This window comes from Giardia intestinalis, chromosome 3 (assembly GCF_000002435.2).
Source record: "Giardia intestinalis strain WB C6 chromosome 3, whole genome shotgun sequence".
Classification (NCBI taxonomy): Eukaryota; Fornicata; order Diplomonadida; family Hexamitidae; genus Giardia; species Giardia duodenalis.
The window spans coordinates 1,941,348-1,966,550 of record NC_051858.1 but is presented as its reverse complement, the minus strand read 5'-3'; the positions used below and the strand labels follow the sequence as shown (position 1 = coordinate 1,966,550).

At 51.7% G+C, this 25,203-nt stretch overlaps 17 protein-coding genes across 17 annotated transcripts; 9 read left to right on the top strand and 8 right to left on the bottom strand.

The window, feature by feature from the left end:
* Window positions 1–631: 631 nt before the first annotated feature.
* GL50803_00137613 (VSP with INR) lies at window positions 632–1,816 on the top strand (the record flags this gene model as incomplete). The annotated part of the gene is made up of 1 exon (XM_001703932.1): window positions 632–1,816. One exon carries the CDS (start codon window positions 632–634, stop codon window positions 1,814–1,816), a length of 1,185 nt encoding a protein of 394 aa, XP_001703984.1.
* A 969-nt stretch (window positions 1,817–2,785) lies between these two features.
* On the top strand, window positions 2,786–4,036 carry GL50803_00100887 (putative Methyltransferase; the record flags this gene model as incomplete). The annotated part of the gene is made up of 1 exon (XM_001703934.1): window positions 2,786–4,036. The coding sequence occupies one exon, from the start codon at window positions 2,786–2,788 to the stop codon at window positions 4,034–4,036; it is 1,251 nt and encodes a 416-aa protein (XP_001703986.1).
* Window positions 4,037–4,769: 733 nt separating this feature from the next.
* On the top strand, window positions 4,770–8,027 carry GL50803_0016985 (uncharacterized protein; the record flags this gene model as incomplete). The annotated part of the gene is made up of 1 exon (XM_001703935.2): window positions 4,770–8,027. One exon carries the CDS (start codon window positions 4,770–4,772, stop codon window positions 8,025–8,027), a length of 3,258 nt encoding a protein of 1,085 aa, XP_001703987.2.
* A 12-nt stretch (window positions 8,028–8,039) lies between these two features.
* On the bottom strand, window positions 8,040–8,972 carry GL50803_0029774 (uncharacterized protein; the record flags this gene model as incomplete). The annotated part of the gene is made up of 1 exon (XM_001703936.1): window positions 8,040–8,972. The coding sequence occupies one exon, from the start codon at window positions 8,970–8,972 to the stop codon at window positions 8,040–8,042; it is 933 nt and encodes a 310-aa protein (XP_001703988.1).
* A 68-nt stretch (window positions 8,973–9,040) lies between these two features.
* On the top strand, window positions 9,041–13,828 carry GL50803_0015591 (Coiled-coil protein; the record flags this gene model as incomplete). The annotated part of the gene is made up of 1 exon (XM_001703937.2): window positions 9,041–13,828. The coding sequence occupies one exon, from the start codon at window positions 9,041–9,043 to the stop codon at window positions 13,826–13,828; it is 4,788 nt and encodes a 1,595-aa protein (XP_001703989.2).
* Window positions 13,829–13,877: 49 nt separating this feature from the next.
* GL50803_0012157 (RabJ-like protein) lies at window positions 13,878–14,435 on the bottom strand (the record flags this gene model as incomplete). Its single annotated transcript, XM_001703938.1, has 1 exon — window positions 13,878–14,435. One exon carries the CDS (start codon window positions 14,433–14,435, stop codon window positions 13,878–13,880), a length of 558 nt encoding a protein of 185 aa, XP_001703990.1.
* Window positions 14,436–14,665: 230 nt separating this feature from the next.
* GL50803_0061210 (IQ calmodulin-binding motif-containing protein) lies at window positions 14,666–14,998 on the bottom strand (the record flags this gene model as incomplete). Its single annotated transcript, XM_038046260.1, has 1 exon — window positions 14,666–14,998. The coding sequence occupies one exon, from the start codon at window positions 14,996–14,998 to the stop codon at window positions 14,666–14,668; it is 333 nt and encodes a 110-aa protein (XP_037901893.1).
* Window positions 14,999–15,016: 18 nt separating this feature from the next.
* On the top strand, window positions 15,017–15,502 carry GL50803_0012160 (putative Yip interacting protein; the record flags this gene model as incomplete). Its single annotated transcript, XM_001703939.1, has 1 exon — window positions 15,017–15,502. One exon carries the CDS (start codon window positions 15,017–15,019, stop codon window positions 15,500–15,502), a length of 486 nt encoding a protein of 161 aa, XP_001703991.1.
* A 58-nt stretch (window positions 15,503–15,560) lies between these two features.
* GL50803_0012161 (uncharacterized protein) lies at window positions 15,561–16,229 on the top strand (the record flags this gene model as incomplete). The annotated part of the gene is made up of 1 exon (XM_038045704.1): window positions 15,561–16,229. The coding sequence occupies one exon, from the start codon at window positions 15,561–15,563 to the stop codon at window positions 16,227–16,229; it is 669 nt and encodes a 222-aa protein (XP_037901892.1).
* A 2-nt stretch (window positions 16,230–16,231) lies between these two features.
* Window positions 16,232–17,857, top strand: GL50803_0012162 (Phenylalanyl-tRNA synthetase alpha chain; the record flags this gene model as incomplete). The annotated part of the gene is made up of 1 exon (XM_001703941.1): window positions 16,232–17,857. The coding sequence occupies one exon, from the start codon at window positions 16,232–16,234 to the stop codon at window positions 17,855–17,857; it is 1,626 nt and encodes a 541-aa protein (XP_001703993.1).
* Window positions 17,858–17,892: 35 nt separating this feature from the next.
* Window positions 17,893–19,113, bottom strand: GL50803_0012163 (uncharacterized protein; the record flags this gene model as incomplete). Its single annotated transcript, XM_001703942.1, has 1 exon — window positions 17,893–19,113. One exon carries the CDS (start codon window positions 19,111–19,113, stop codon window positions 17,893–17,895), a length of 1,221 nt encoding a protein of 406 aa, XP_001703994.1.
* Window positions 19,114–19,127: 14 nt separating this feature from the next.
* GL50803_0012164 (putative Small nuclear ribonucleoprotein Sm D3) lies at window positions 19,128–19,400 on the bottom strand (the record flags this gene model as incomplete). The annotated part of the gene is made up of 1 exon (XM_001703943.1): window positions 19,128–19,400. The coding sequence occupies one exon, from the start codon at window positions 19,398–19,400 to the stop codon at window positions 19,128–19,130; it is 273 nt and encodes a 90-aa protein (XP_001703995.1).
* Window positions 19,401–19,573: 173 nt separating this feature from the next.
* On the top strand, window positions 19,574–19,873 carry GL50803_00135002 (Histone H4; the record flags this gene model as incomplete). The annotated part of the gene is made up of 1 exon (XM_001703944.1): window positions 19,574–19,873. One exon carries the CDS (start codon window positions 19,574–19,576, stop codon window positions 19,871–19,873), a length of 300 nt encoding a protein of 99 aa, XP_001703996.1.
* On the bottom strand, window positions 19,874–20,761 carry GL50803_00115787 (Ankyrin repeat protein 1; the record flags this gene model as incomplete). The annotated part of the gene is made up of 1 exon (XM_001703945.2): window positions 19,874–20,761. The coding sequence occupies one exon, from the start codon at window positions 20,759–20,761 to the stop codon at window positions 19,874–19,876; it is 888 nt and encodes a 295-aa protein (XP_001703997.2).
* A 302-nt stretch (window positions 20,762–21,063) lies between these two features.
* On the top strand, window positions 21,064–23,706 carry GL50803_00121517 (Kinase, NEK; the record flags this gene model as incomplete). The annotated part of the gene is made up of 1 exon (XM_001704656.2): window positions 21,064–23,706. The coding sequence occupies one exon, from the start codon at window positions 21,064–21,066 to the stop codon at window positions 23,704–23,706; it is 2,643 nt and encodes an 880-aa protein (XP_001704708.2).
* Window positions 23,707–24,006, bottom strand: GL50803_00135003 (Histone H4; the record flags this gene model as incomplete). The annotated part of the gene is made up of 1 exon (XM_001704657.1): window positions 23,707–24,006. The coding sequence occupies one exon, from the start codon at window positions 24,004–24,006 to the stop codon at window positions 23,707–23,709; it is 300 nt and encodes a 99-aa protein (XP_001704709.1).
* Window positions 24,007–24,054: 48 nt separating this feature from the next.
* Window positions 24,055–25,182, bottom strand: GL50803_0012174 (Phosphatidylinostol glycan, Class V; the record flags this gene model as incomplete). The annotated part of the gene is made up of 1 exon (XM_001704658.2): window positions 24,055–25,182. One exon carries the CDS (start codon window positions 25,180–25,182, stop codon window positions 24,055–24,057), a length of 1,128 nt encoding a protein of 375 aa, XP_001704710.2.
* Between the last annotated feature and the right edge of the window lie 21 nt (window positions 25,183–25,203).

Sequence of the window (25,203 nt, the reverse complement as noted above, 5' to 3'; positions counted from 1 at the left end):
TGTCATGGCACCCTGTCTGTCCTGGCCACTCGTGACCATCACGCATTACTAGTACTCTGCGCCAGCTCCCTCGACTGTGCAGTCATGGCTATTCCACATGTGCACAGGCCATCTAGCAGCACTCGCCCGCGTTCTCTGCTCCTCCTCCGCCATTCATCCACGCGGGCCATGCAGGGTCTAGTGCCCCTCCAGCGCTGGCCACATTGGTGCTCTCTTCTGAGGCTGCATGCCCTAAAGGATCGCCTGTGCTCACTGCATTTTTAGAGCCCATCGCACACCGGGGGCTCCCTCGCAATCGGTGCCCAGAAAGTCACGGGCAGGACTCTTCGGTACGTTTACTACCGAGACACCTTACTCCTGCAGAGGAAGCCGACGAATACTCCACAGCAATGTACAGGAGTGCACCCCGAACAATCATTCCACAAGAGAGGTGCGATCTGAGTCTGGCCCTCACTGGTCCTGTTCCTATCGAAGTCAAGGGGAACTGCACTATCAACTAGCCTCCGATGGGTGTGCTCCTATCTCGTCCTCCTCCAGTCCAACTGATCAAGAGAGCAAGAGCGGTTGCCTCTCACTGCTCGCGGCAACACATCAGCCTGATGAAAAAGCAGTAGCACACGAACTCCGGCTAATGTTGGTAGGATTTCTCCTAGTTTGTGCAACCGTGCTGGCAAAGGACAGCGGGAAGGACACATGCTTCCCGGGCTACACCCTCAACACTGACACGAAGCAGTGCACCAAGGACCCAGAAGCGCCGTGCAACGTCGAGGGCTGTGAGACCTGCGTGGAGGGCAACGCCCAGCAGTGCAAGACGTGCCGTCCGGGCTACACCATCAACACTGACACGAAGCAGTGCACCAAGGACCCAGAAGCGCCGTGCAATACTCCCAACTGTAAGACCTGTGACAACCCCAAAACAGACAGTGAAATCTGCACTGAATGTAATGACGGCAACTACCTCACCCCTACAAACCAATGCGTACCTGACTGCACGACCATCAGCGGATACTACGGAGATACTGACAAGAAGTGTAAGGCATGCAACCCTGAGTGCGCTGAGTGCGTTGGGCCGGCCAACAATCAGTGTAGTTCCTGTCCTGCTGGCAAGAAACTGACATATACAGATGACAGCAATCCTAATAACGGAGGCACCTGCGGGGATGCGTGCAAGGTGTCTGCAGATGGCACTGGCTGTGAGACATGCGGGGCCCAAATAGGAGGAACTGCATACTGCTCAAAGTGCAAGACCTCCACTCAGGCCCCCTTGAACGGCGACTGTGCGGCCAGTTCACGAGCAACTTTCTGTACTAAAATGGGTAATGGGGTGTGCACTCAATGTGAAGATAACTACTTCCTCAAGGACGGCGGTTGCTATCAAACAGATAGACAGCCTGGCAAGCAAGTGTGTAGTAGTGCACAGGGAGGCAATGGTAAGTGTCAGGCATGTGCCAATGGCTTAGCAGCAACTGATGGCAACTGTGCAGAATGTCATCCTACTTGTGCTACGTGCTCGACTGCAGGTGCGGCTGATAAGTGTAAGACCTGTGCCACTGGGTATTACAAGGAAAACGGTGACGATACCACTGATGGCCCGTGCAAGAAGTGCTCAGAGAAGATCTCTGGATGCAAGCAATGTGTGTCATCATCTGGCAGCTCAGTCATATGTTTAGAATCAGAAGTAGGCACTGGTGGAAGCGTCAACAAGAGCGGCCTCAGCACGGGGGCCATTGCAGGCATCGCTGTGGCTGTCATCGTTGTTGTGGGGGGCCTCGTAGGCTTCCTTTGCTGGTGGTTCCTCTGCCGCGGGAAGGCGTAGGTTTAACTGTGTACTTAGGTAGTAAACCGTCATCGATGGGTCTGCTCGGTGTCTGTTCCTGCTAGCACGGACAGAAGGGTTTCAGCCGGTGCGCTAAGCATCAGGCGTGTGGATGGATGCTCAGTTTATCCAGTAGCACGCCCTGTCCATAGCTTCACAAGTGACCAACAGTGCTGTACAGGTACCTAGAGACCAGACCGCAGATCCCATGCATTGAATGCGGCCCCTCTGCAGCTGCAGGACGGGCCGGTCTGGCAATCTATGATCAAGCAGGAGCCCTGTTCTTGCAGACCTTGCAGCACTTACAGACCTGCATTGCAGAGAGGCATTCATGCGTCTCCGCAAGGATCGGTGCATTGACTGGCGAAGAAAAGAGGGACACTGACAAGGGCTGCCTATACAGCTGCTGATATTGATAACAAGGCAAGCACACCCAAACACCATGCACTCGCAGGCTGCTACCTTGAAGGGTCGCATGAGCACATATAATGGGGACTTGACTCCATCGAAGAGGGCCTGCTTCTCATTTGAACAGAAAACGATTATAGGCGCCACCGCTTGCGTCATATGCTCCAGAACAGGCACAGGCTGACCCAGCAGAGTCACAGACCATCCTCTGGCTGCCTGGTTCAGCGCTTGCCATCCAACATGACAGCTTCGCATGGCGGATGGAGCCATACTCTCGTCGCACAGCAGGGGAAGGACAAAGAAGCATCGCATCCGCAACCTATCGGCGACTGTGTGGGCACGCTTGGGTGGCACTCCGGCGAGAACGCTGTTAGGGACGTCCTCTGTAACGGGGTCCGCTGGTACGGCTGCCCCGCCGATCATGATGCGAGAAGGGCGCCTGTGTTGGCTTGGGTGGACCAGCCGTTAGACACGGGTCGCGATTGAAGGCTGCCCCGAACGGGCTCGTATCCGTGACCCCCACGGACTGCAATAAAAAGAAACCGAAGACCCCCCGAGGCCATGCCGTCCTCGACTGCCTCCGGGTCGGCCGTTGTGTACAATCTGGCAGACTGGATCCCTGCCCACGAAAGGCCAGACTCTGCACTCGCGGTGGAGGACTTCGTCTCCCTTGAAGATTTACGCTTTAAAAGCGTCTTCGACGACGGCCTCTACGACAACCAGGACCTGGTGCCGGCTGGCCTCCTTCAGGCATACTTCGAGACGCAGCACCGTCTGGACAGGATCTACGACGAGGGGAGCGGGTGGGCGTACGTCAGGGCCCGCAACAGCCTCTACCCCGAGTGCGACGGCGGATCCCGGAAGAACCAGCTCAACAGGGCGAGCGACAAGCTGATCCAGCTGGACGACGCCGTCCCCTTCGTCGGCAGCAGCCCGAGCATCTCCACCGGGACGCAGCCCGAGGGCCCGGATCTCCTCTTCGCAGACCTCTGCTCGGCCCCCGGCGGCTGGTCGTACACCATCCTGGAGCGCTTTCCGAGGGCCCGCGGGGTAGCCATGAGCCTCTCTGCCGATGGGGGGAAGGTCGGGCTGACGTGGGACCCCAGGCTCGAGCCCTTCATCAGCAGCAGGAGGCTGAAGACCACGCTGGGGGTCGATGGAACGGGGTCTGTCTACAACCCAGACAACGTCACTCTGTTGACACAGCTGCACGCCGCCGTCAGGGAGCTCCACGGGCCGTACGCCTTGTTTCTGGCCGACGGCGGCTTCCTCATCGAAGGGCCCGGCGGCAGGAGACACGTCGAGCACCTTCAGGAGTCAATCGTGGCGAAGCTCCTCTACAGCGAGGTCGTGGCCGGGCTGCGGCTGCTTAAGCACTCGGGAAATATGGTGGTCAAGATGTTCGGCTCCTGCACGGTCCTCACGTCCCACCTCCTCTACCTCCTACTTGTCTGCTTCCAGGACCTCCACACAGTGAAGCCGGGAAGGTCGCGGATCGTGAACGAGGAGAAGTACATCGTCGCCCGCGGGTACAAGGGCCTTCCGCGGGACGTCCTGGACCACCTGGTGGCGGTTCTCCGCGACTGGAACGAGCGCGACTCTGACGGCGGGCCCTGGTCGCTCACACGGCTCCTGAAGCCAAACGACTCGCCCGGCTACAAGCGGTACCTCCAGATGCTCAAGGAGCTCAACACCACGCTCATCTCCGTGTCCAATAAAGCGCTTGCAGGGGTGATCGACCAGGCGGAGGACATCCTCAAGAGCGGCGGCGCTCGGAGCAGGTCAGCGCCGCGCAGAAAGCTGAAGATGTAGACAGCAGGGGGTCCTCCGGGTTGATTCGAGCGTTAAGCAGTTACTCACAGGCTAGTCCGAGGGTGCAATGTCCCTTGCGGGTTGCTGTTCATCTGCGGTGAATCTCGAGTCACACGGTCCTTCCCCTCTGCTCCACCGGCGCTCTAACTCAGACGCGTGCTTGCCTGATTGCACTTACATCACGGTCAGCAAGCAGCGGCCTGTAAGACGTTGGTGGAGTAAACGTCGCGCTGATCACGGGTGGCCTAGTTCATCCTGGTGCTCTCTCGGAGTGGGACAAGCATCCCATGCCTGGCTGGAGTCCTGTTGTACCGCCAAGCGCTGCGGGTGAAGGGCGCGAACAAAGCAGGGATTGTGCAATACTGTATACAGAGGGCTGCCCATAATCACTACTGCCAAGTCCAGGGGCATATAAGCTACCCAGCGCAGACAGAGGTCCCAATCTATCCTCATATAGACATGCATTAGTAACTATGTTTGTGATAATATAAGATACTTATTGCAGGGTCATTACTTATGGTTCACTGAGTCTCGCACTTAATAACGTGTGCTTCATTGTCTTCGAGGCTTCACCGTGTTTTCCCCTTCTACTAAAGTCGAGTGGCACTTGAGCATCATAAATCCTTGCTAGCTGGCTCAGATGCGTCACTGACACCGAGTAAAATTTGGTAAATTCCAGAAAAAGGAGAACTCGTGTGGCAGCATGGACAATCCCCGGGCTTCTGCCTCGCTCATGGATGAGGTAACTGCACTGCGGAAGCGCGTGGTTGACCTCCAAGTACAGTCTCTAGGATCCTCGTTTACGCAGGAAGAAATTACCTCCATTGAGGATGGCATCCGGTTCGACGCCGCACAGCTCCTACATCGATTGTTTCCGTATCAGTCTGTTAAGCAGCACTACAACGGCTCGACCATTTGCGGGGATTCTGGTCGCTTTCAAGCCAACATAGCATTCATTACTCGATTACGGGCCGCAATTTTAAACGCGGCTGAGGTCCAACAAGCGGTGAAGAACGGCTCTTTCGATCGCGCTGAAAGTGATCTCGAAGGGCTTGGAAGGCTATCTCCACCAGAAATAGACACAAAGAGATATAGCTGCGACTCAGACGATGATAGGAGGAGCAGGTCAGCAAAACAGAAGGCCCAAACGCTCCATGTAACAATTTCAGAGTCAGAGCAGGAGCTTTTACGTTTGCAAGCAGAGTATGCGTCCCTCAACGTTGTCCGGCAGGAGCGAGACGACTATGAGGAACAAGAGTTATTACAGGTTGAGGAAGCACTTGCCGCCATAACACGAAACTCTGAGTCGGCACTTCAGCAAGTCATGGTTTCTCTTGCCTATGCACATGCACTCATAGAATTCACTTCCTTGTCATCAGAAACGAAGACGGAGTACATCAAATTAGCAAGCACATGTGACAGTGAGGCGCGCAGAGCCGTTCTTGGCGCTGAAATGAGTGCCGTGTCAGATCATGTACCAGACGGAAGGGCGTTGGCGTCTAAAGTAGAGTTGGTGAGAACGGGACTGATAAAGCTATTTGGAGAGGACGTTGTTGACCAAGGATTTACAGACCTCTTAGCTATACAAAGAGAGAGAGTCATCGATGCCATTGCTGATTCAGTCGATAACGTTCTGGAAGCCGTAATGGAAACATGGCCTCGATCACATGCTAAGCGTGAGACAAACACGGCAAATGCATTTGAGTCGTACGATATCCCTCAAGACCTTGGCTCACTTACAACTTCAGACCTTAAGGCCCCCAACATGTCACGGACAGTGGCCGCCGACGAAGTGGTTGCCAAGCCATATGTGCCAGAAACTTGTAAAGTTCGGTACCCCCGACTCCCTATTCCTAGTGGAGATGTGGGTGAGACAGATAGTGTGCTTTCTATATGCGTCGATGAGCAAAATCTACGTAAGCAAGGTCCTGGCTCAAAGAAAAGCGATCACTCGGAAGCAAAAGCATGCTCTACTCTGGAATCAGGGTCCCATGTCCCAGAGGTTTCAAACATATCCGTCCTCAAACCAACTGACTCTCCGCGACTCCAAATTGAGCGGGCCGAACGTGAACGCGTCACTATCTATACAAAACTACGTGAAACAATCACGCAACGAATTGAAAAGGGTGTCCGACAGACTACGCCACCTGATGCAAGCCCTATTGAGGGCCCAAGTGTTCTATCAGCGATAAGAAACCGTGCATCCGCCCCATCTACACCAGGCACTCAGCTCGAAGATGTCAAAAACACAACCAAAGTATCGCATCCTCCACGCCATGATAGCGTTGATGAACTGATTAGCACGGTAAATAAGCATATGCAAAGGCTTGAGTCCTTAACTAGTAGCAACACATTCAGCGCCGTTCCCGCAGTCCAGAGTCCCGAAATTGAAGTATTATTTAGCAGACCTCAGCTGGATAAAATAAGCATTGATAGGCGTGTGAGCAGCACAAGCCACGTCAGCCCAGAGCAACTGCAAGCTGATACACCACTTAGAGATACTTCGGAGCTAGAAAATGTTACTGAAGATTACACCTTTAGTCAATTACAAGCAAATGATAATGATAACGATAACAATGACGAGGAGACCAGCAACAACAGTAAGAGCTACCCTACACTCACGTTCGACACAGCCTACGATCAAGATTCACTGCCACAATTCCTGCGTGGAGAAGACTCTTCACAGAAATCTATTATTGCGGAAAAGGAAGAGACTATTCTACGCCGGGAAGAAATGCGCAAACAGCTCGAGGCCTTATATAGGCAACGGGAGCTTATTCTACAACAGAAAAAGCAGAAGACCCAACAGAAAGAGACAAAGAAGATAGATTATCGGAGTGAGCGAAAACTTACGCCAGATATAACTGCAACTGAAGCAAAACGCAAGGCCTCCCAAGAGAGGATAGATAAGCTTGCGACCCCTCGGAGGCGCTTCGACACCCCAAAAAGAGATGAAAAGAATGACGAGCAAAGCTCCCAATCCAGCACCACTATTGCCCAAAGCACTAGAACGCCTCAGAAGAGGACAACATCTGCGCGTAGCTGTACACGAGAAACCCCAAAACGCGATAAGCAGCACGTGTCTTTTAACAGCAATTCCCACACTGAAGCTCGGGAATCCACTTCTAAACCAAGTGGAATATCCGTGGGAGCCTACCCGTCCAGCATCTATCTTGAAGAAACTGACGAGTTAGATGTCGATAGCCAGAGCATGACAAGACCAGCACGCTCAAGACCAGACTCTGGCGGAAAATCCAGGCTGCCCCGGCCTATATTAACTGATGACCTTTCTTTAGCAGCACACAATCCCAGACCTCCTTTGCCGTCGTATCTAGAGTCCCCACCCACAGTTGATCTCCCAGGAAGTAAGCACAGCGCATCAACGCGCACTCACAGTAGGCACCAAACGAGATCTACCACTCCACCATCTACCATGCCGCTCAGCGCAACGTATAACTTCGAGCACAGCGGCTCCTATATGCCTCTTAGAAGAGAGAGGACACTACCGCATAGCTCTGTCATTCATCCAGTGATTGGACCAATCCTTTCCCCGCTAAGATCAAAAATTCTATCTGAGACTCAATTTGAAATAGAACGTAAGAAGGCGATAAGGAGACGGAAGGAGTATGAGCGGAAGGAAAAGGAGCGACGCGCAGGGGAGACGACAGTGAAGGAGGAGCTTCTCAAACAAAGGGATCAGAGAATACGAGATTTTGTAAAGAGAATGGAAGGCGGCAATTTCCAGGAGAAGACCTTCAAAAAGCTTTTGGACAAGAGATCCACTGGGGCTACTTCCGGACAATCCGGTAGTTTGGATCAGACCACCAGAGCACGATCCAAAAATAGGTTTGATGCAGAAGAAGAGGAGCAGGGTGCCAAACGCAACAATATCGATGACCGGCTGACCAGGGCGAGTGAAGCTGGATACGATTGCATGGATGATGGTCTGAAGAGTATTCTTTCGGACATTGAGCACGATCTTTTCGACTAATGCATATCAATGCTATGGCACCATAGATAGTATTGTCGCATCAGCAGCAGAGCCCCACGAGTAAATGAATGCTTCACCTCCAAGTGCACATGAGGTAAAAAGTTGTGACGAAAAGCGTGTCCCAGATAAGGGTCCAACAGCTAAGCCAAAGAAATCAACATGCGGATTAATGGCTGGCAAAGGACTCGGCGGAATGTTACTTTGAAGACCGCTAGAGAAAGGGATTCGGCGTAGCATGTCCTCAACTGAGGCATAGCCCAGAAGCAAACTATCTGTAAAGCCCGTACAGAGGCCGCACAAGTGGCAGCTGTCTGATTGGATCTTCAGGCCCACACAGGGAAGGCAGCTGGGGGGTACCCGTCCTCTGTTAGCAGTACCTGGCCTAGCCGATGAGGTTAATCCAAGAAGCAGTCCAGCTGCCGGATCAAATGCAATTAGACCAATAGTATCCGTTAAACTGCTTGAAACTGTCCTAGCGAGATCGGTTGTTGGAACGTGCTCAGCAGTGAATCCCAATGCTTGACAATACTTGTCGGCCTCCAACCCAACTAACACGGGAGAGACATCTTGATCCTTCATCAGAAGAGGAATGGCTCTAGACGGGGCACGAACAGAAGTGACCAGCAGAGCTGCATACTGCGTGGTGCCAGCATGAATATCACATAGGCCGAGGCATACATGATTTTCATCCCCTTGTCCCGCACCAACGAGACCGGACTCTTCCAGAGTGGCTGCAAGTTCGCATGTATCCTGCACTAGATCTGATTGAGACCCTGTTCTGCGTCTGTGAAACCGAGTGGAAAGATCCCCGAGGAGGTCGAACAGAATCCCCTGGTTATCTGGACGAGCAGAGCGGGCCCCAGTATGAACAAAGAGAACACGGGATAAAGAAGGTGACGAGTCTGCTAAGTGTGTGCGACCATAGGCTTCCGTGCGATGACTCATGGCATTCGCACCCAAATCGTATCTCAAAAAACCTGTGGCAGCCTCAAAAAATAAAACCACTCAAAAAAATGCGCTACGTGGTAACCCCAATACCCCTCCCCGCAGCGACGGTATCGGATAGGCCGTCTCTTCCCCCGTGGTTGCAACGGGCTGCTGAGGCTCTTCAGTTCGATGAGGACCTGCTCGGATCCCTTGCGGCGTCTCGGGGCATCATCAAGCAGCAAGAAAACATTTGCCCCTCTGAATCCCTTGACTTTTGCTGTGCATATTCGGAACAGCTCCGCCCGCTTCTAGGCTCCGGCGTTTCTGCAGCGGAGGGAGATGAGCTCTCTAGTTGGCTTATCAGCGCGCCAAGTGGGTCGATCCTATTTACAGCCTCGTCTGTGCCTGCTGAGCTTATCCTATCTCTCTATGCATCGGCCGCCTTAGCTAGTGCGGTGGCTTGCCAGGATTATACGTTTGCTCCGCAGTTATTTGCAAAGGCTCAGGCCTGCCTTCAGGAAGCTATACAGTACTCTGACATGCTTGCTTCTTTGGGCTCTCCTCTCCCAACTGGGACTGCAGACGACGCAGCGACCATCTGTATGACGTCCGAACTACTTGGTGCATTCATCTCATTTATTAGTGCTCAGATGATGGAGCTCTCCTCCACAAATTTCATTTCACACAACACAACATGGCTTCTTTCGGACTCTTCCTTACAGGACAATCTTCGCATGCTGCTCAACGCCTCCAAGCACTATGGCGATGCTGCACCCATCTTTGTAGCATCGGGGATGGACTGCTTCACAGAGCTTGCAGAGCTTGCTGCTCTTAAGCCTCACATCCTAACTGTCGCCGGCCGCATGGCTGCTGCTAAGTGTCTTTTTGCTGAACGTAAGTATTCAAAGTGCATAGAGGAATGTCGCGAGATTTCCAGCATTATAGCCACCTGTGTCCCTGAAGAGAAAGGTTTTGTTAGTATTTCTCTTTGCATAGAATGCAAAGATAGCCTCATGGAGCAGTTGTTAGAGCTGATGGCTGCAGCCGAGTCCAGTATTGATGCTTCTGACTCTTTGACCGGTCTTGAACCGGCAGGTACTGTGCATCTAGACGATGCTCAAGTGACAGCTGATATCCATACTGCAAATCTGGGACCCCACGAGCCCCTTATTATTGACCTAGCGCCAATTCAGGAGCCCGCCAGCGAGTTCTTGGCTGATAAAGCTGACAACTCAGCAGAGATCCTCCTCCTTAACAATATAATTAGCCAGAAGGACAGTGAGCTAGCTGAGAAGCAGAGGCTCATTGATAGCTTGAATGTACAAGTTGAAGAACTTAGAGGCTCTCTTCGAGAGACATCGTCCGTCTCTGCTTTAGATTTCACAAGTCTCCTGCTTGCAAAAGATGCTGAGATTCACCGGCTTCAAAGTCTTGTGTTAGAATGTTCTACTGTATCCGCGCCCTCATCTTTTCCATTTCCCCAAGATCTTCTTGTGCCGACGGTCTCCGTTGACGAGCAACTTCACAAGACCGTTGCCGAGTTACGCTGTGAGCTTGACGATATGTACGTAGCTTTTGATGGTGCTTCCAAGCAGCTTTGGGAGGAGAGATTGGCGACCGAATATGCATACCAAACTCTCGCCGTCTTACAGGATGAGGTTTCAGACATGTATGAGTTAAAGATTGCGAACGCCAGCCTGACAAGTCAGGTCCGTGCCATTAAGGATCAGGCCATGGTTAAGGAAGTCGCTCCACAAGGCCATGGAACAGCAGTGCTAACCGATATCCACGTTATCAATGACACTGAACGAATGATCCAGCATCTCCAAGATCGGATTGTGTCATTGGAGAGCCAGCTTTTGACTGCTCAAAAAACACTGTCAGATGCCAACGAGACAGTTGCGGTCTATCACCAGGAGATCATAGAGGCCGAGGCCGAGACAGAGAGATTGCGCGATTCGCTTTTGAACGTCGACGCCGTCAAGTGTGCTGGTCAAGGGCCGGAACAGAATACGCAGCTCTCCTCAACGACAGTTCCGCTCACTGACGATCTCGTCATGGGCTTTGCTAATGCTGCTATTGATATCGGTGGGCTCAAGGCGGGCGTTTCACAAGCGAAGGTGTACGACGATATGGTTGAACTGATAATAGCGTTGGAAGTAGAAAACGAGAAGCTTAAGAAAAAGTGCCTGGAGTATGAGATCTCTCCGCCTGCAATCATCTCTCTTGAGGCAGAACCTGGACCAGATGGCGGCGATGTAGAGCCTGGTCTCAGTGCAAGCCTGTTGCAGTCGATTGGGACGGAGATTGCTATACAGTCTGCGTGGACGCGTCTCCCCGCGCTCACAACCCATTTACAGAGCATCATAAATCGTGCGCTGGAGCAGATCACGATAGTAACAACTGAATACGCACAGCACGCAGATTCCCAAAGGGATGGCTCCAGCATCGTGAATGAGTATTCACATAGTGACGGGGGAGATAGTTTTGAGCCCAGTGACAACCCCGATGCAGAGTATCAGAGCACTCTCCACTCTAGGCTCTTCTCCATAGGAACTTCGTCGGATAACGTTGATCTACTCGAGAAGATGCTTCAAGAAGATGCTTCTGAGCCTCTGACCCTTGTCACGGTGGCTAAGAAGCTGAAGCTGCTTGGGGAGGGTCTGCAAGGTCTTCCTACAGTTGTCATATCTGGGTATGGTGAGGACGAAGCATACAATATGCTTTCAGAGCGTATTATTGAGCTGGTTGCCGAGCAGCATGAAACAAACATGAACAGCATGGATGACTGTTACAAGGACATAGAGATGGCGCACATAAACATAGCCGATCTTCGTCTGTGCATGCGAAAGACAGATAAGGTCATGGAGCTCTATGATCGCTTTTCAGTCACTGATCAGAAACGCCTTTATGAGCTGCAGCTTGTCGCTCAACGGAAGAACGCAGAACTGGTTTTCTTGGTGCGCTATATGGACCTTCTTGTGCAGGCTTACCAGCTTAGCATAGCAGCTATTAAGCAGAACGTGGACGCGCAAGGCTGCACCGGAAAGATTAACGGGGTAGAGATATCCACTGTTCTCCTCGAGAAAGACGAACAGATAGCAGGGCTTCAGGAGGCGCTTAAGACGGCTCGCGACCATGGTGAGCAACGAGTTTCAGATATCTCCCATGATATGCGTCTTGTTCAAGATAAATACGAGTCTCTCGAGAAACAGTTTGCAGAATACAAGGCGTTCGCGGATGGGCAACTACAGCCCGCGTCTGCAGATGATGACTACTTCTATAACTTGCTTGCTGATCGGGACAGACAGATAAAGGAGCTTAGTGACATAGTTTCGTTGTTGAATTCTGGCAACTCCAGGGAGACTGTTACAGAAGAAAGACCAGAATCGTCTCACCGAGAAACCCAGACGGCTCCAGGCCATGTCGCTATAGAGCCAACAGTAGTGGAGCATATATCTACACTAAAGTCAGAGGAAGACCAGGAGATTCACAAGATACCAGATCCTCAAGGGATGTCGGAAGCTGAACACATGACTTGTGTTGTAGAGTCGGGGATTGCAGAGCAGCCGGTCTACGGTGTCCAATGTACCCCTGGTATTGATTATGAGCAACTGCTGATTGCAAAGAACGCAGAGATAAAACGCCTACAGGTGCTTTGCGAGGGAGCTGCCGTCCATGTGTCAGCCTCAGCGGTTAGTTCTAATAACTTAGCCAATACATGTGGTAGCAATGCCTTTGTTTATGAGAACGCCACAGAGTCTGTGTACGCGCGGTCCTCTGCAGACTTGGAGGAAATCCAACGTTTGAACACAGAATTAAATAGCTCTAACTCAAAGGTCCAGGAGCTGACGGAGTCTCTTGAAGCGCTGAAAACAAAGAACATTGCAGCAAACACTGCAATCGACAATCAAAATAACCAGATAGAAGAGCTTACACAAGACAAGCAGAAGCTTCAAAACCTCGTCATCCAGCTGACAGAAGAGAACCTCGTCAAGTCTGCAACAGTTCAGAGCGTCATGACTACCTCGGTTGCATCTTCCACGCTTGCAACAGAGATCAATAATCTCAAACTCGAGCTTAGCGAGAGGGATCACGAGATTGTTAGATTGACGCATACCATTGAGCGCCTTAACAAACAAATCGTTGACAATGCAGGAAACGAAGTCCCACAGCTGTCAACAATTATCGAAATACCACCATCGGCAACTAACAACGAAATCATCAAGAACCTGGTGAACAGCATCAAGACGCAAGAAGCCAGCTTCACTCATATCCGCACACTTCTGAAGGAGAAGCAGGCAGAGGTCCTGAAGCTCAAGGAGGCTCTTGAACGGCAAGAAGACATTGTCAGAACGCTTCTGTCCAACCCGATGACTAATAAAATGAAGACAAGCGACTCTGCCGATGGAAACAATGCCCTGATTCTCACCAACTATAATGATACCAGCGCAGCAGATGGACAGGCGGGTGAGGAGGAGCGTGCTCGCTTTGAAGAGCGGATTCAGAAGCTTGAGGAAGAACTAGCCGGCAAAAACTACGTCATCGACAGCAAGTCTCAAGAGATAGACACACTCAGAGGAGATCTGAGGAGGCTTCAAAATGAAGCCACTGAGCTGCGTGCCAAGATAGTTGATCTCGAAACTCAACTTACGGACGCCAAGAGGGAGATAGAACAGATGCAGCAGCGCAACGATCAGGCGTCGGAAGATCATAGTCGCAGAGCCAGCCGGATGATGGATGACTATACGCACAAAGATCTTAATGAACAGATAAAGAGCCTTTACGAGATACTTAGTGCGAAGGATGCGGAGATAACTAGTTATAAGAAGAGACTGGGCATTGAGGACGATGCTGCTTTCACATACTTGTAAATTTGATGATGCCGTTTCGCATAGTTTTGATCTTTCTTGTCATGATTGATTACGCCTTTGCCTTCGAAAAGAGTTGCTTGAAGATTGTGTTTAATGCAGGCGCTACTCCATCACCGGTACAACTGCTAACCTTAAAGAAGACCCCCTTCAGTCGGGAGGCATACGTTGTTGCCTCGTCGACAGAGACGGCTGCTGGCAGATCAGCTTTAGTGCCAATCACGTAAATAGAAACACTCCCTGCTCCTGCTCCAGCTCCCGTTGACGATTTGATGAATTCGCCGTAGTACTTTTCTAGGGCAGTGAACGAATCCCGATTGGACATATCAAAAATAAGAAGCAACCCCTGAGTGTCAGAGTAGAACTCCTTCCGAATGTCCTGATACTCATCAAGCCCAGACAGATCGAAGAAGTTAATCCGCACTGTACATCCTTCGAGATCAAGCGCCCGCACCCCGTAATCAACTCCTATCGTGGGGAGGTACTTCTTGACAAAGCGCCCCTCGCAATAGTATTTAATAAGGCAGGACTTTCCCACTTGTGACATACCAGCAGTGGTAACCTTGAGCCGAACGACCAGAGGCTTGTTACTGATCGGCGGCGGAGGCATAGAGGAGCCACTAGCAGAATTTTAGAAAAGAACATGAAAAACCAAAAATCATCAAGGAAAGGACTAGCGGATAAAAGGACTTTTATGCTCGGTCATCACTAACCCTCTACTGATGATAAGCACTCGGCAGAAGGCAAACTCTTAACTCTTGATTCCAAATTCAAAATCTTCGGACTCAAGTTTTCAAGGGTCTCACTAGAGCTCCATTCTAATGGATTAGCTAATGTCTCCTACTTCTGCGTAGCTGGTAAAGAAAGCGAAGGGCCAATGATAGAGTTAGGAGGGATTTTGTCGGGCCTATGCACAGAACAAGCATAGGGGGACTCTCCATATGAGTAAATCTTGCAGCTGTTTGAGGCAAATTCTAGGGATCCCGATCTAGACTGGTCTGGCTGACGGTTAGCAAGCAAAGGCAGGTGATGTCCAAAACAAAGAGCAGCGTCCTTTTCGATGGCCCGCACCTGATCCAACCAATCATTCCAAAGACCCATGATGTCATTTCGGCAGCGATGTCCCCGAAAAGCTGCCTGAATGACGGTTGCAGCAAGAATTTGGTCTGTCATCTTTGGTAAAAAAACTGCATGTACGTTGGCAATGTACGGGCCCCTCTCTGCAGCCTAGTAAGAGTAATCTGCTGCTATCTTTTCCCAGCATACCGTTTACACACTGTGCTCCAGAACACCGTGCCACCCGTCCGTACCATCGTCTGCACCGATTTTTATCTGGACCAGGTTGTTCTCCCTGACTCCATGGTTCGCACTCTCGCAGGGAACCTTTCCTATTGGGTTATTTTATCTATATTTAGTATTCTAGAATATCTAGTTGATCCTCTGCTCCAATGGCTGCCTTTATATGAGATCCTAAAGCTGGCAGCTCTGCTCTGGATTGCACTGGGTAATGGATCTACTCAGATATATCGGTTAATAACAAAGAACAGAAATGCTATCCAGCTGCCCACGTTCGATAGTCTCGCAGGGATTTGGCGTGACAAATTTAAGGAACTCTGGGTCAAGATTTGGAAGCCGCCCCATCCAGAGTTTGCACCTACCAAGTCATCTAAGCAATAGAACTTCTTTGTACAAGCGGTCTACCACATAACGTCTGGTTGGATCTAAAAAGTAAAGCATGCCCTTAACGATTCCAAAGTATGTCCAGTCTCCATCAGATTCTTACTCCTTAACGTACGTAAATGGTCAATATTCAGACGGGCCCGTTCGCTATTCTTCTCGGTTTCTTGGTCCCGCAGATAGGGCGCAGATGCACGAACTGGCGTCTCTGCAACAACAAGAGATCCTTTCATGTCTTGACTCCTTCCACCGCATTACGGACTCCTACTGCCATAGGCTAGAGACGTGGGTACGCGAAAACCCGGCGGAATATGAACGGTTCCTAATAAGGCTTGCTTCGCAGTTCAACCTGTCTGTCGACGATAGCAGAATATACAGTCTTGCGGCCGACTCTGTCTCTCGCCTACCTAGCATGTACTCTGGAAGTACGCCTAAAGTGGGTAGAAGTAACTACAACAATCCTCAGTTGCGCCCAACGAGTGGCAAGGCCCTTCGCGATCCCCAGCGTACCATTATTCCTCTACAGGTAAACTCTCCACAACCGAGTAAGTCAGCTCTCGGTTTCCGAACTGGCTCTCGGGCAAGAAGCCCTTCGGGGTACATAGAGCAAAGGCATTATGTTAGCAAGAACCAGCTTGGTACTTCTTCGCCAGAAGGTGTTGTGTCCCTGAGGGTGCACTTTAAGGCCTCAAGCTCTCATGGATCTAGGGTCTCGAAAATCAAATAAAAATGGCCACTGCCTGCTCGCTCTATGAGCTTCTTCGAGACCGGAAAAGCATAACGTGTAAGGCTGCCGCAGAGGCTCTTAGTGTGCCGCACGGAGAGCTGATCTCCTGGATGAAGTCACTGGAGGCTAATGAGGTGCTGAAGACGGAGCTCATAAAGACGACCTGTATCGTCTTGACCAAAGACGGAGTGGCCACTCTCCAAGGAGGATCTTACGAGTATCGTCTTGCGTCAAAGCTGAATGATCTTGCCACTTCTCACCCGCAAGGTCAAGGAGGCCTTGTCAAGAAAAGTGAGCTCTCTAAATACTTCAGTGAGGGAGACTTTATGGTCGGAGTGGCTGGCTGCATGCGTGCTAAATGGATACGGATAATTAGCAGTGGTAAGAAGGACCCCGATCCCGGCTACGAACTATGTCTTCCTTTGGCAGACATCTCTGATGACACGCAGGCCCTGCTATATGGTCTTGTCATCCCTGGGACAACTGACCTCGTTCAAGAGAAGATTGACGATGACCTCTTCAAGCAACTGAAGCAACGGAAGCTCGTCACCACTGCAGAGCTCAAGCACTTTGTCATCTCAAAAGGAGAGAAATACGAAGCGGGTATGAAGAAGCTTAGCCCGGACTTGACCATTGAAATGGTAAGGCAGCACTTTTTAAACAATCCTTCGACCGAAGCTGCAGCCAAAGCGGGAACACCGTCATTTGGCTTTAGTATTAAGCCCCTGAATTTCGAGTCTCTTGGCTCGGTGCCTCATGCAGGTGCCTTCCACCCGCTGATGGAAATGCGAAGACTATTCGTCGAGGCGTTTGTTGGAATGGGTTTTGAGCAGATGAAGACACCAAAGCTGGTTGAATCTAGCTTCTGGAACTTTGACGCTCTCTTTCAGCCACAAAGCCACCCTGCTAGAGACTCACAAGACACGTTCTTTGTAGGCGGACAGTACTCTCAAACCAGGAGAGACTCTCTCGATGCTGAGCTTGTAGAGCGGATCAGGACGGCACACGAAAGCGGAGGAGAGGCTATGCGCTCCAAGGGATACAGATATGTCTGGAAGGTATCAGAGGCTCTTAGGAACGTTCTCCGCACGCACACTACTGCCGTCTCAGCCCGTGTGCTTTATGAAATAGGTCAGCATTATCAGAAAACGGGCGAGTTTAGACCACGCCGCTTCTTCTCTATTGACAGGGTTTATCGCAACGAGACACTTGATGCCACCCACCTTTGTGAGTTTAACCAGGTGGAAGGAATGGTTATTGACCGGAATCTGACCCTTGGAAACCTTATCGCGACTCTCCGTGCCTTCTTTGCTCGCCTTGGGATGACTCAGCTCAAGTTTAAGGCAACCTACAACCCCTACACGGCACCGTCCATGGAAATTTTTGCATTTCACCCCCAGCTAAAACGCTGGGTAGAGGTGGGTAACTCTGGACTCTTCCGGCCGGAAGTGCTCCTGCCCCTTGGCCTCCCCGAAGATGTGCAAGTCCTGGCTTGGGGCCTTAGCCTAGAGAGGCCAACCATGATCGTTCATGAGATTTCTAACATACGCGACTTAATAGGCCCAAGCACAAGCCTAGAGCTCATCCGAGAGTACCGCGTATTTACTCCCGCACACGCCTCCCTCTGAGACTCCTTTAAAGTAAATAAAATAAAGCAATCTATCTATCCGAATTCCTTATGTTGTGTTTCGTAGACAACTGGAGGAAGTTCCCAGCTGAGCATGAACTGCCGTAGTACCTCCTCCTTCTCTTCGTACTGGCTTGTGCGCTTAGTTAGGTATGCGTTGTATGCATTGATGACACCCTGGAGGACTCCAATTCGATCTTCGCTTATGTTGATCTCGTACCGGAGTTTATAGATGAGGTTGTCACAGTCGATACACCGTTCATCATAGTTCTTTAACCAGTTGCGAATCTGAAACTCAGAGCGGCGCTTGTTTCGCTGAATGTCTACTACATTATCTCTATGCTTCTTACATAAGTCTGCAACTTTCCGCTGGAGCTCAAGTATCTTTGGCATTATATCACCAATTCGTTTTGAGTACGACTCCTGGCTCTGTGTCTCCAATCCCGAAGACTCCTCTATCAACCTGGTTGTTTCGTTGTCTGCATTGACAGCGTTAGTAGTTAGTAACTCGTTTATGGTAGCCAAGTGCAGAGCAACCCTCTCTTCAGCCGACTGACATTGCCCCATCGTGATATCCAGCTCCCGGCGGAGAGATTGAAGATGTGCCAAATTTGTGCGCTCAGAGGCCGCCAAAGCCGCAAGCATGGTCTTCTTCTGCTTCTCTTGGTCAGCACTCGTCATCATGTCAATGGAGACAACGTGATGCAGGGACTTGAGAATAGCAATTAGATCATTGATACTGGCATAGTTTTGGGCTGCTTGATTGGGGACAAGTGTGCCCGTTTGACTCTGAGAGAGGACTTGAGCGTGGTCCCCTGCTACAGAGGCAGTAGCAGTGGAGCGTCCTGCAGCTCCTCCAAGCACAGCCGCCTGAGGCTGCAGCAACACAGGCTGAACCCCCGCCTGCTCCAACTTGGGAATGAAATCCAGCTCACCCGCTAACAAAACTATTAGCTGCTTCACAGCCTTCTGAAACATATCCGTGGCGCCTTCTATCTTCCGCTGAATAGACTTAAGTCGTGCTTTGAAGCCTGCTGCCTTCACAGAAGCCAACTCTGTGCGCAATGATTCCAGTGTAGTGCGAGTTTGTTGATATTTCCGCATAGCAGTCGACAACTCCTTGCCCAGCAAACCATCAAAGTCTAAGCCTAAAGTAAAGAGAGTTGGATTGACACACATTACCCGCTCAAGCACGTCTATAGTGTCCTGTATTACCGCCAAGCACCGACATGCCTCGACGGCAATCAGCTTGTTCATACCTGAAGCGTTTTTTAAATTTTGCGATTTCCCTGCTTCAATACCGGAGAGTCTACGAGGGCATTAGGAACAGACACAAACCGAACTTCAGATCCTCTCAGCATAACCGTTTGTGCTGTTTCCTTTTGACCCGTAGGGTGTGTTATTGTGCAGTTCGAAATAGTAACCGAAAGCGTTGGTTCTACAGACACAAGCTTTCCTTCATATATGCTACCTGTCCTGGTTTCTACGGACACACACATATCAATTGCCTCAAAAAGAAGCTGAATCGGAGCCGTTATGGTCATTTAATTTTAGCCTGCAAATTCTTGCTATTGAGAGTCAAAACTGACAAAGCAAGGTTTTACTCAGTGGTGTCTTTGTTTCCACGCTCGGGGCGGGGCTCTTCGGGGCGTTCCTTCCCTGGACGTAGGGCGCAGATTTGGGCTAAAAAAGAAGACGCGGGAAGGGGCAAATAAAAATGTCTGGCAAGGGTAAGGGTAAGGGCTACGGCAAGTCGAAGCGCCACTCGAAGGAGAAGGACACGCTCGGGGGCATCACGAAGCCCGCCATCCGCCGTCTGGCGCGCCGTGGAGGTGTGAAGCGCATCTCCTCGACGATCTACCAGCAGACCCGCGAGGTCCTCAAGGCGTTCCTCGAGGTCGTTCTCCGCGACTCCCTCACATACACAGAACACGGCCAGCGCAAGACGGTCACGTCCCAGGACGTCGTCTACGCTCTCAAGCGCCAGGGCCGCACACTCTATGGATTCGGGATCTAATTATAGTAAACAGTCTGTCTCCCCGTAGCTTCTGTAGTCGCACCCGCTGGGGTCAAGGACGTCTCCTTCGAGTGGGCAGAGGATCCTGATGGCGGGTGTGTGTCCCCGGCTCGCCGCATACATCAAAGCGCAGCGCCCTGCTGCATCAATTGCTCCGTGCTCCAGAGGGGCAAGCACATGCACAGATGCCATCTGGCCACAGAGGACGGCCTCGATCAGCGCTGTCCGGCCACGGTTGTTCCGGAGCCCTGCTTCAACGGTGACGAGCTGGCAGACCGCAGCCGTGGCGCCCACGACCGCGGCGCACATGAGGGCTGTCCACCCCTCTACCGTTTGAGCGCGGGCCTCGTAAAGAAGGAGCGCCTCAACACCCTCCACGTAGTTTGAGGCGGCGGCCACCATCAGGGCCGTCTCGCCGCGCTTGTTCTGCAGCCGCGCTTCAGTCCTGAGAAGACTGAGAGCATCTGTAGCCCAGAACCGCGCCGCATAGATCAGGGCAGTGTCTCCATCGAAGTCCTGCCTGCCGTGCTGGAAGGGGAGAAGCCTATCGATGCAGCCAACGCGGTTGTTTGCCGCCGCAGCCATTAGAGCAGTGCGCCCCCGACTGTCTGCGATGTCCGCCTCTGCCCCCACGAGGAGGTTGAGGAGCTGATGCATACCGCGTTGCGCCGCCAGGAAAAGAGCTGTGCAGCCTTGGGCGTCGCGGCCTCCGGCGTCTGTTCGCATCCGCTGGAGAACCATGGCCTCGTCGCACGAGAAGATTGCGTGCTGTAGAGGGCTGCGGCGGAGAGTGTTGTGGACCAGCTCAGACCGCAGCTTCTGACGGATACACGGATGTGTCGCAAGCATCGATAGAGCGGTGCGCGCCACAGGGTCCGGCTGGAGCATGCCAGCCAAGACTCCGTGCAGCTCGTCCGAGTACGACAGACCAAGAAAGTGGCCTCGGAGATGTGCCTGGGCGTCAATGGTGCAACGCGTCTTTCCGCTGGAGAGATAAACACGCTATTATCTTACGCTTTTGCTCTGACTTAGCCATGGTCCATCAAAGCCCAAGGGAACGTTTTCTTGAAAAGCCTGACTGCCCCAGGGGCTGCTGAATCTTACAAGGTGACTCTCGGTTGCAATTAACTAGTGTCTTGGTGAGGGACACATTATGCTCATATGGCGTAGAAAGAGCCAAAAATCCCCTTATGCCAGAAGACTCTCACTGTCCCAACCTTTATACTATGCAGCGCGTCACCTTTACTGTTAGCAAGAATACAGACCTCTGTGGGCAAGATATCCATAATATTCACTTCCAGAGCTTACCACAAGGATCTATTGACGCATGGAGACAGCGGCTCACATTATACATCTCTAAGCCCATCCATCCGCTTGTAATGAATTATGCAATTAATGAAGAGTCTGTTCCAGAGGTCATACAGCTTCGGCTTCTACTCCCCTATTCTCCAATTGCTGACACCAAAGACCAGTCCATTTCCATGCGTGTGAGGCTTTGTTGGAGACTTATAGCTTCTGTTGCTGCTCTCTATAGTGAGCTTGATAAGGAGTTTCTCTGTCCTGCAGCTCTCTTCGACACCCTGCCGGTCGAGGAGCTGGACCCTGCGCATTTTTCATACGATAAAGAGATTGACCTTTTTCGGGTTCTCTTACACCCTCGAGTAGCCCTGGAACCTCCTAGGGATAACATCTGTGTATCCTCGCTTGTTGTCGGGCCCTGCTCAAGTCCTGAAGTTCTTCATGGGGGGCCAGGAAGTACACAGTCGGTTATGTGGTCTCTCGGATGTCTGTTATACAGAATCTGTAATGGCAGCTATCCATTTGGAGACGATAGATCACAGGTGCTTCCGGCCATTCTTTCAACTCTTGGTCCTAGCGCCTTACCAAAGCGTGCATCGACTTTGGTGGAGAAGGTTCCCCTAACTTTGCGGCCGTTAGTGGCACAGCTCCTAGCATACAGACCCTCCGATAGGCCAACTCCTACCAAACTTCTCTTGCATCCCAAAGTTTGTGACCTTCTATCCAAAGTTCCCTTTGCTAGTCGCACCCTTCTTCGTTCTATACCCATTGGATCTCTTTTAGAGCCTCCTCTCGATGTACCGCAGCCTCTTGTTTTACCTTCCTGGTTGCAGAAGCCTCTGACAGGCCGTTCTGATGGATTATCTTCTCTAATTGAAAACTCTCTAGAAAGCATACTCTTGGATCTCCCAGACTACCTACCCATAGCGCACTGTGGATTCAACGGAATGTGTGAAGGTTTTGTTCTCAAAAATCGTAGCACAGGTATCCGTGTTTTCTGCAAAGTATATCGTATCGGAGATGACTCTGTGTTGCAGAATGCTATAACTGAATATTTTGCAGAATTAGCTTCAATATCGCATCCATATATTGTGCCCTTGTCCTTTGGAAAGATCAGCTCCTTAAACACCTACGCCTATGAGGCCGTGGAGGCCGCTTCCCTTCACCGTCTCAGCGACGTCGTAGGAACTCTGGACAGGGGAGGTCTCTGTGAGCAGAAGGTCTGGAGCCTACTTATTGCCGTTGTCGATGTGCTCTGCATGCTCCAGACGCGCTCTGACGGCCCCCTCTGTCACCATGCTATCCGCCCGTGGGCGCTTTATTTGACCCAGGAAGGGGATCTGCGCCTTCTTGACACAGGGTCTGCTCTGCGCTTCGCCAAGAAGCTTACGCAGCCATCTCGCTGCGGACACTTGGCTTTGGACAAGGGTCTGGATCCCTTCACTGCACCTGAACTTCGTCCTGGCAGCGCCCAGTCATGGGTTGGAGGCTCCCGGGCAGACCTTTGGGAGCTGGCACAAACAATTTGCCACCTCTGCCGCGGAGATATCATTGCTTGCTCGACACTGGATGACGCCCAGGCACATCTCCGAGGCCACTTTCTTGGTCTGTCGTACTCGGACGAGCTGCACGGAGTCTTGGCTGGCATGCTCCAGCCGGACCCTGTGGCGCGCACCGCTCTATCGATGCTTGCGACACATCCGTGTATCCGTCAGAAGCTGCGGTCTGAGCTGGTCCACAACACTCTCCGCCGCAGCCCTCTACAGCACGCAATCTTCTCGTGCGACGAGGCCATGGTTCTCCAGCGGATGCGAACAGACGCCGGAGGCCGCGACGCCCAAGGCTGCACAGCTCTTTTCCTGGCGGCGCAACGCGGTATGCATCAGCTCCTCAACCTCCTCGTGGGGGCAGAGGCGGACATCGCAGACAGTCGGGGGCGCACTGCTCTAATGGCTGCGGCGGCAAACAACCGCGTTGGCTGCATCGATAGGCTTCTCCCCTTCCAGCACGGCAGGCAGGACTTCGATGGAGACACTGCCCTGATCTATGCGGCGCGGTTCTGGGCTACAGATGCTCTCAGTCTTCTCAGGACTGAAGCGCGGCTGCAGAACAAGCGCGGCGAGACGGCCCTGATGGTGGCCGCCGCCTCAAACTACGTGGAGGGTGTTGAGGCGCTCCTTCTTTACGAGGCCCGCGCTCAAACGGTAGAGGGGTGGACAGCCCTCATGTGCGCCGCGGTCGTGGGCGCCACGGCTGCGGTCTGCCAGCTCGTCACCGTTGAAGCAGGGCTCCGGAACAACCGTGGCCGGACAGCGCTGATCGAGGCCGTCCTCTGTGGCCAGATGGCATCTGTGCATGTGCTTGCCCCTCTGGAGCACGGAGCAATTGATGCAGCAGGGCGCTGCGCTTTGATGTATGCGGCGAGCCGGGGACACACACCCGCCATCAGGATCCTCTGCCCACTCGAAGGAGACGTCCTTGACCCCAGCGGGTGCGACTACAGAAGCTACGGGGAGACAGACTGTTTACTATAATTAGATCCCGAATCCATAGAGTGTGCGGCCCTGGCGCTTGAGAGCGTAGACGACGTCCTGGGACGTGACCGTCTTGCGCTGGCCGTGTTCTGTGTATGTGAGGGAGTCGCGGAGAACGACCTCGAGGAACGCCTTGAGGACCTCGCGGGTCTGCTGGTAGATCGTCGAGGAGATGCGCTTCACACCTCCACGGCGCGCCAGACGGCGGATGGCGGGCTTCGTGATGCCCCCGAGCGTGTCCTTCTCCTTCGAGTGGCGCTTCGACTTGCCGTAGCCCTTACCCTTACCCTTGCCAGACATTTTTATTTGCCCCTTCCCGCGTCTTCTTTTTTAGCCCAAATCTGCGCCCTACGTCCAGGGAAGGAACGCCCCGAAGAGCCCCGCCCCGAGCGTGGAAACGAGAACAACCATATAGATAGTGCTACGGTTAAAGGGAACATGAGCTAGGATGCTAGGGCACGAAGAAAGCAGAATTCGCGGTAGGATTTCCACATTGGCCAAAAAAACTACTATACTTGTCAATACGAAAGCATGAGTAGCAACCGCAAACTTAAAGGATGTAAGCCTCGGGAATACATTGCGTTCTCGGCAGACGCTATGTATCCATTTCTTGCTTTCTGTAAACATATAACTCAGACACAGAAATGTTGATGGAAGGACAAGCAAAAACCGTGGAAGATTTGTGATTTTCCAGTAGTTAAAGAGACCAACACCCCAGTACTTATTCTGAATATTCGAGTAGATTTTAGAGACATTCTTCAAGGGTATACACATTTCATAATACTGCTCCAATCTTCTTTTCAGCGGAAGAAGAACGGATAGAAAATAATACCCACTAAGGATAAGCTCTCCTATGGGCCTGGACAAGAAAATTACACCAAACATAAAGTATCCTGCATGAAATACGGCTGTATTTCTAACCAGTCCCATCAGCATGCCTATCAGTACAAGCGCAACATAACCAAGTACCTGTACCTTTTTATTGTAAAGAGTCATGGAGCTGTACACTAAAAGAAACATTACGCTCAGACATCCAAACAGGGTTTCTGTGTATGGAACTGTTTCAAACACAGCTATTGGTGAAAAAATGAGGAGGAAGTGGAGCTTCCTTATAGTTTGCGGTGTGAAAGCTTCTCCAGCCAATCGATTCAGGTGCCAGCATAACTTAATCTGGAGTACTGCATTTATGATCCGTAGCACTCCGTTCAATGCGAGGACACCCTTGATGCCAATCTCACGAAGCAAGAAGGGCAAGGCAGGGAAGAATGCAAGACGAGCTTCCGTGCTATAGCCGCCGCCCGCTATCCTTAGAAACCATTCGACATCCCACGATAGAAAGACGCGAATAACACCCATCCGCTTATCGTAGACTGGTATGTGCGGGGGGATTAGGCTACTCAGAAACAAACATGTATACGGTATCAGTGTTCTTAGGAGTAGCACCACATAGATAGAGTCTATAGACCATGTAATCATAAATTCTTTAGCTGACATACA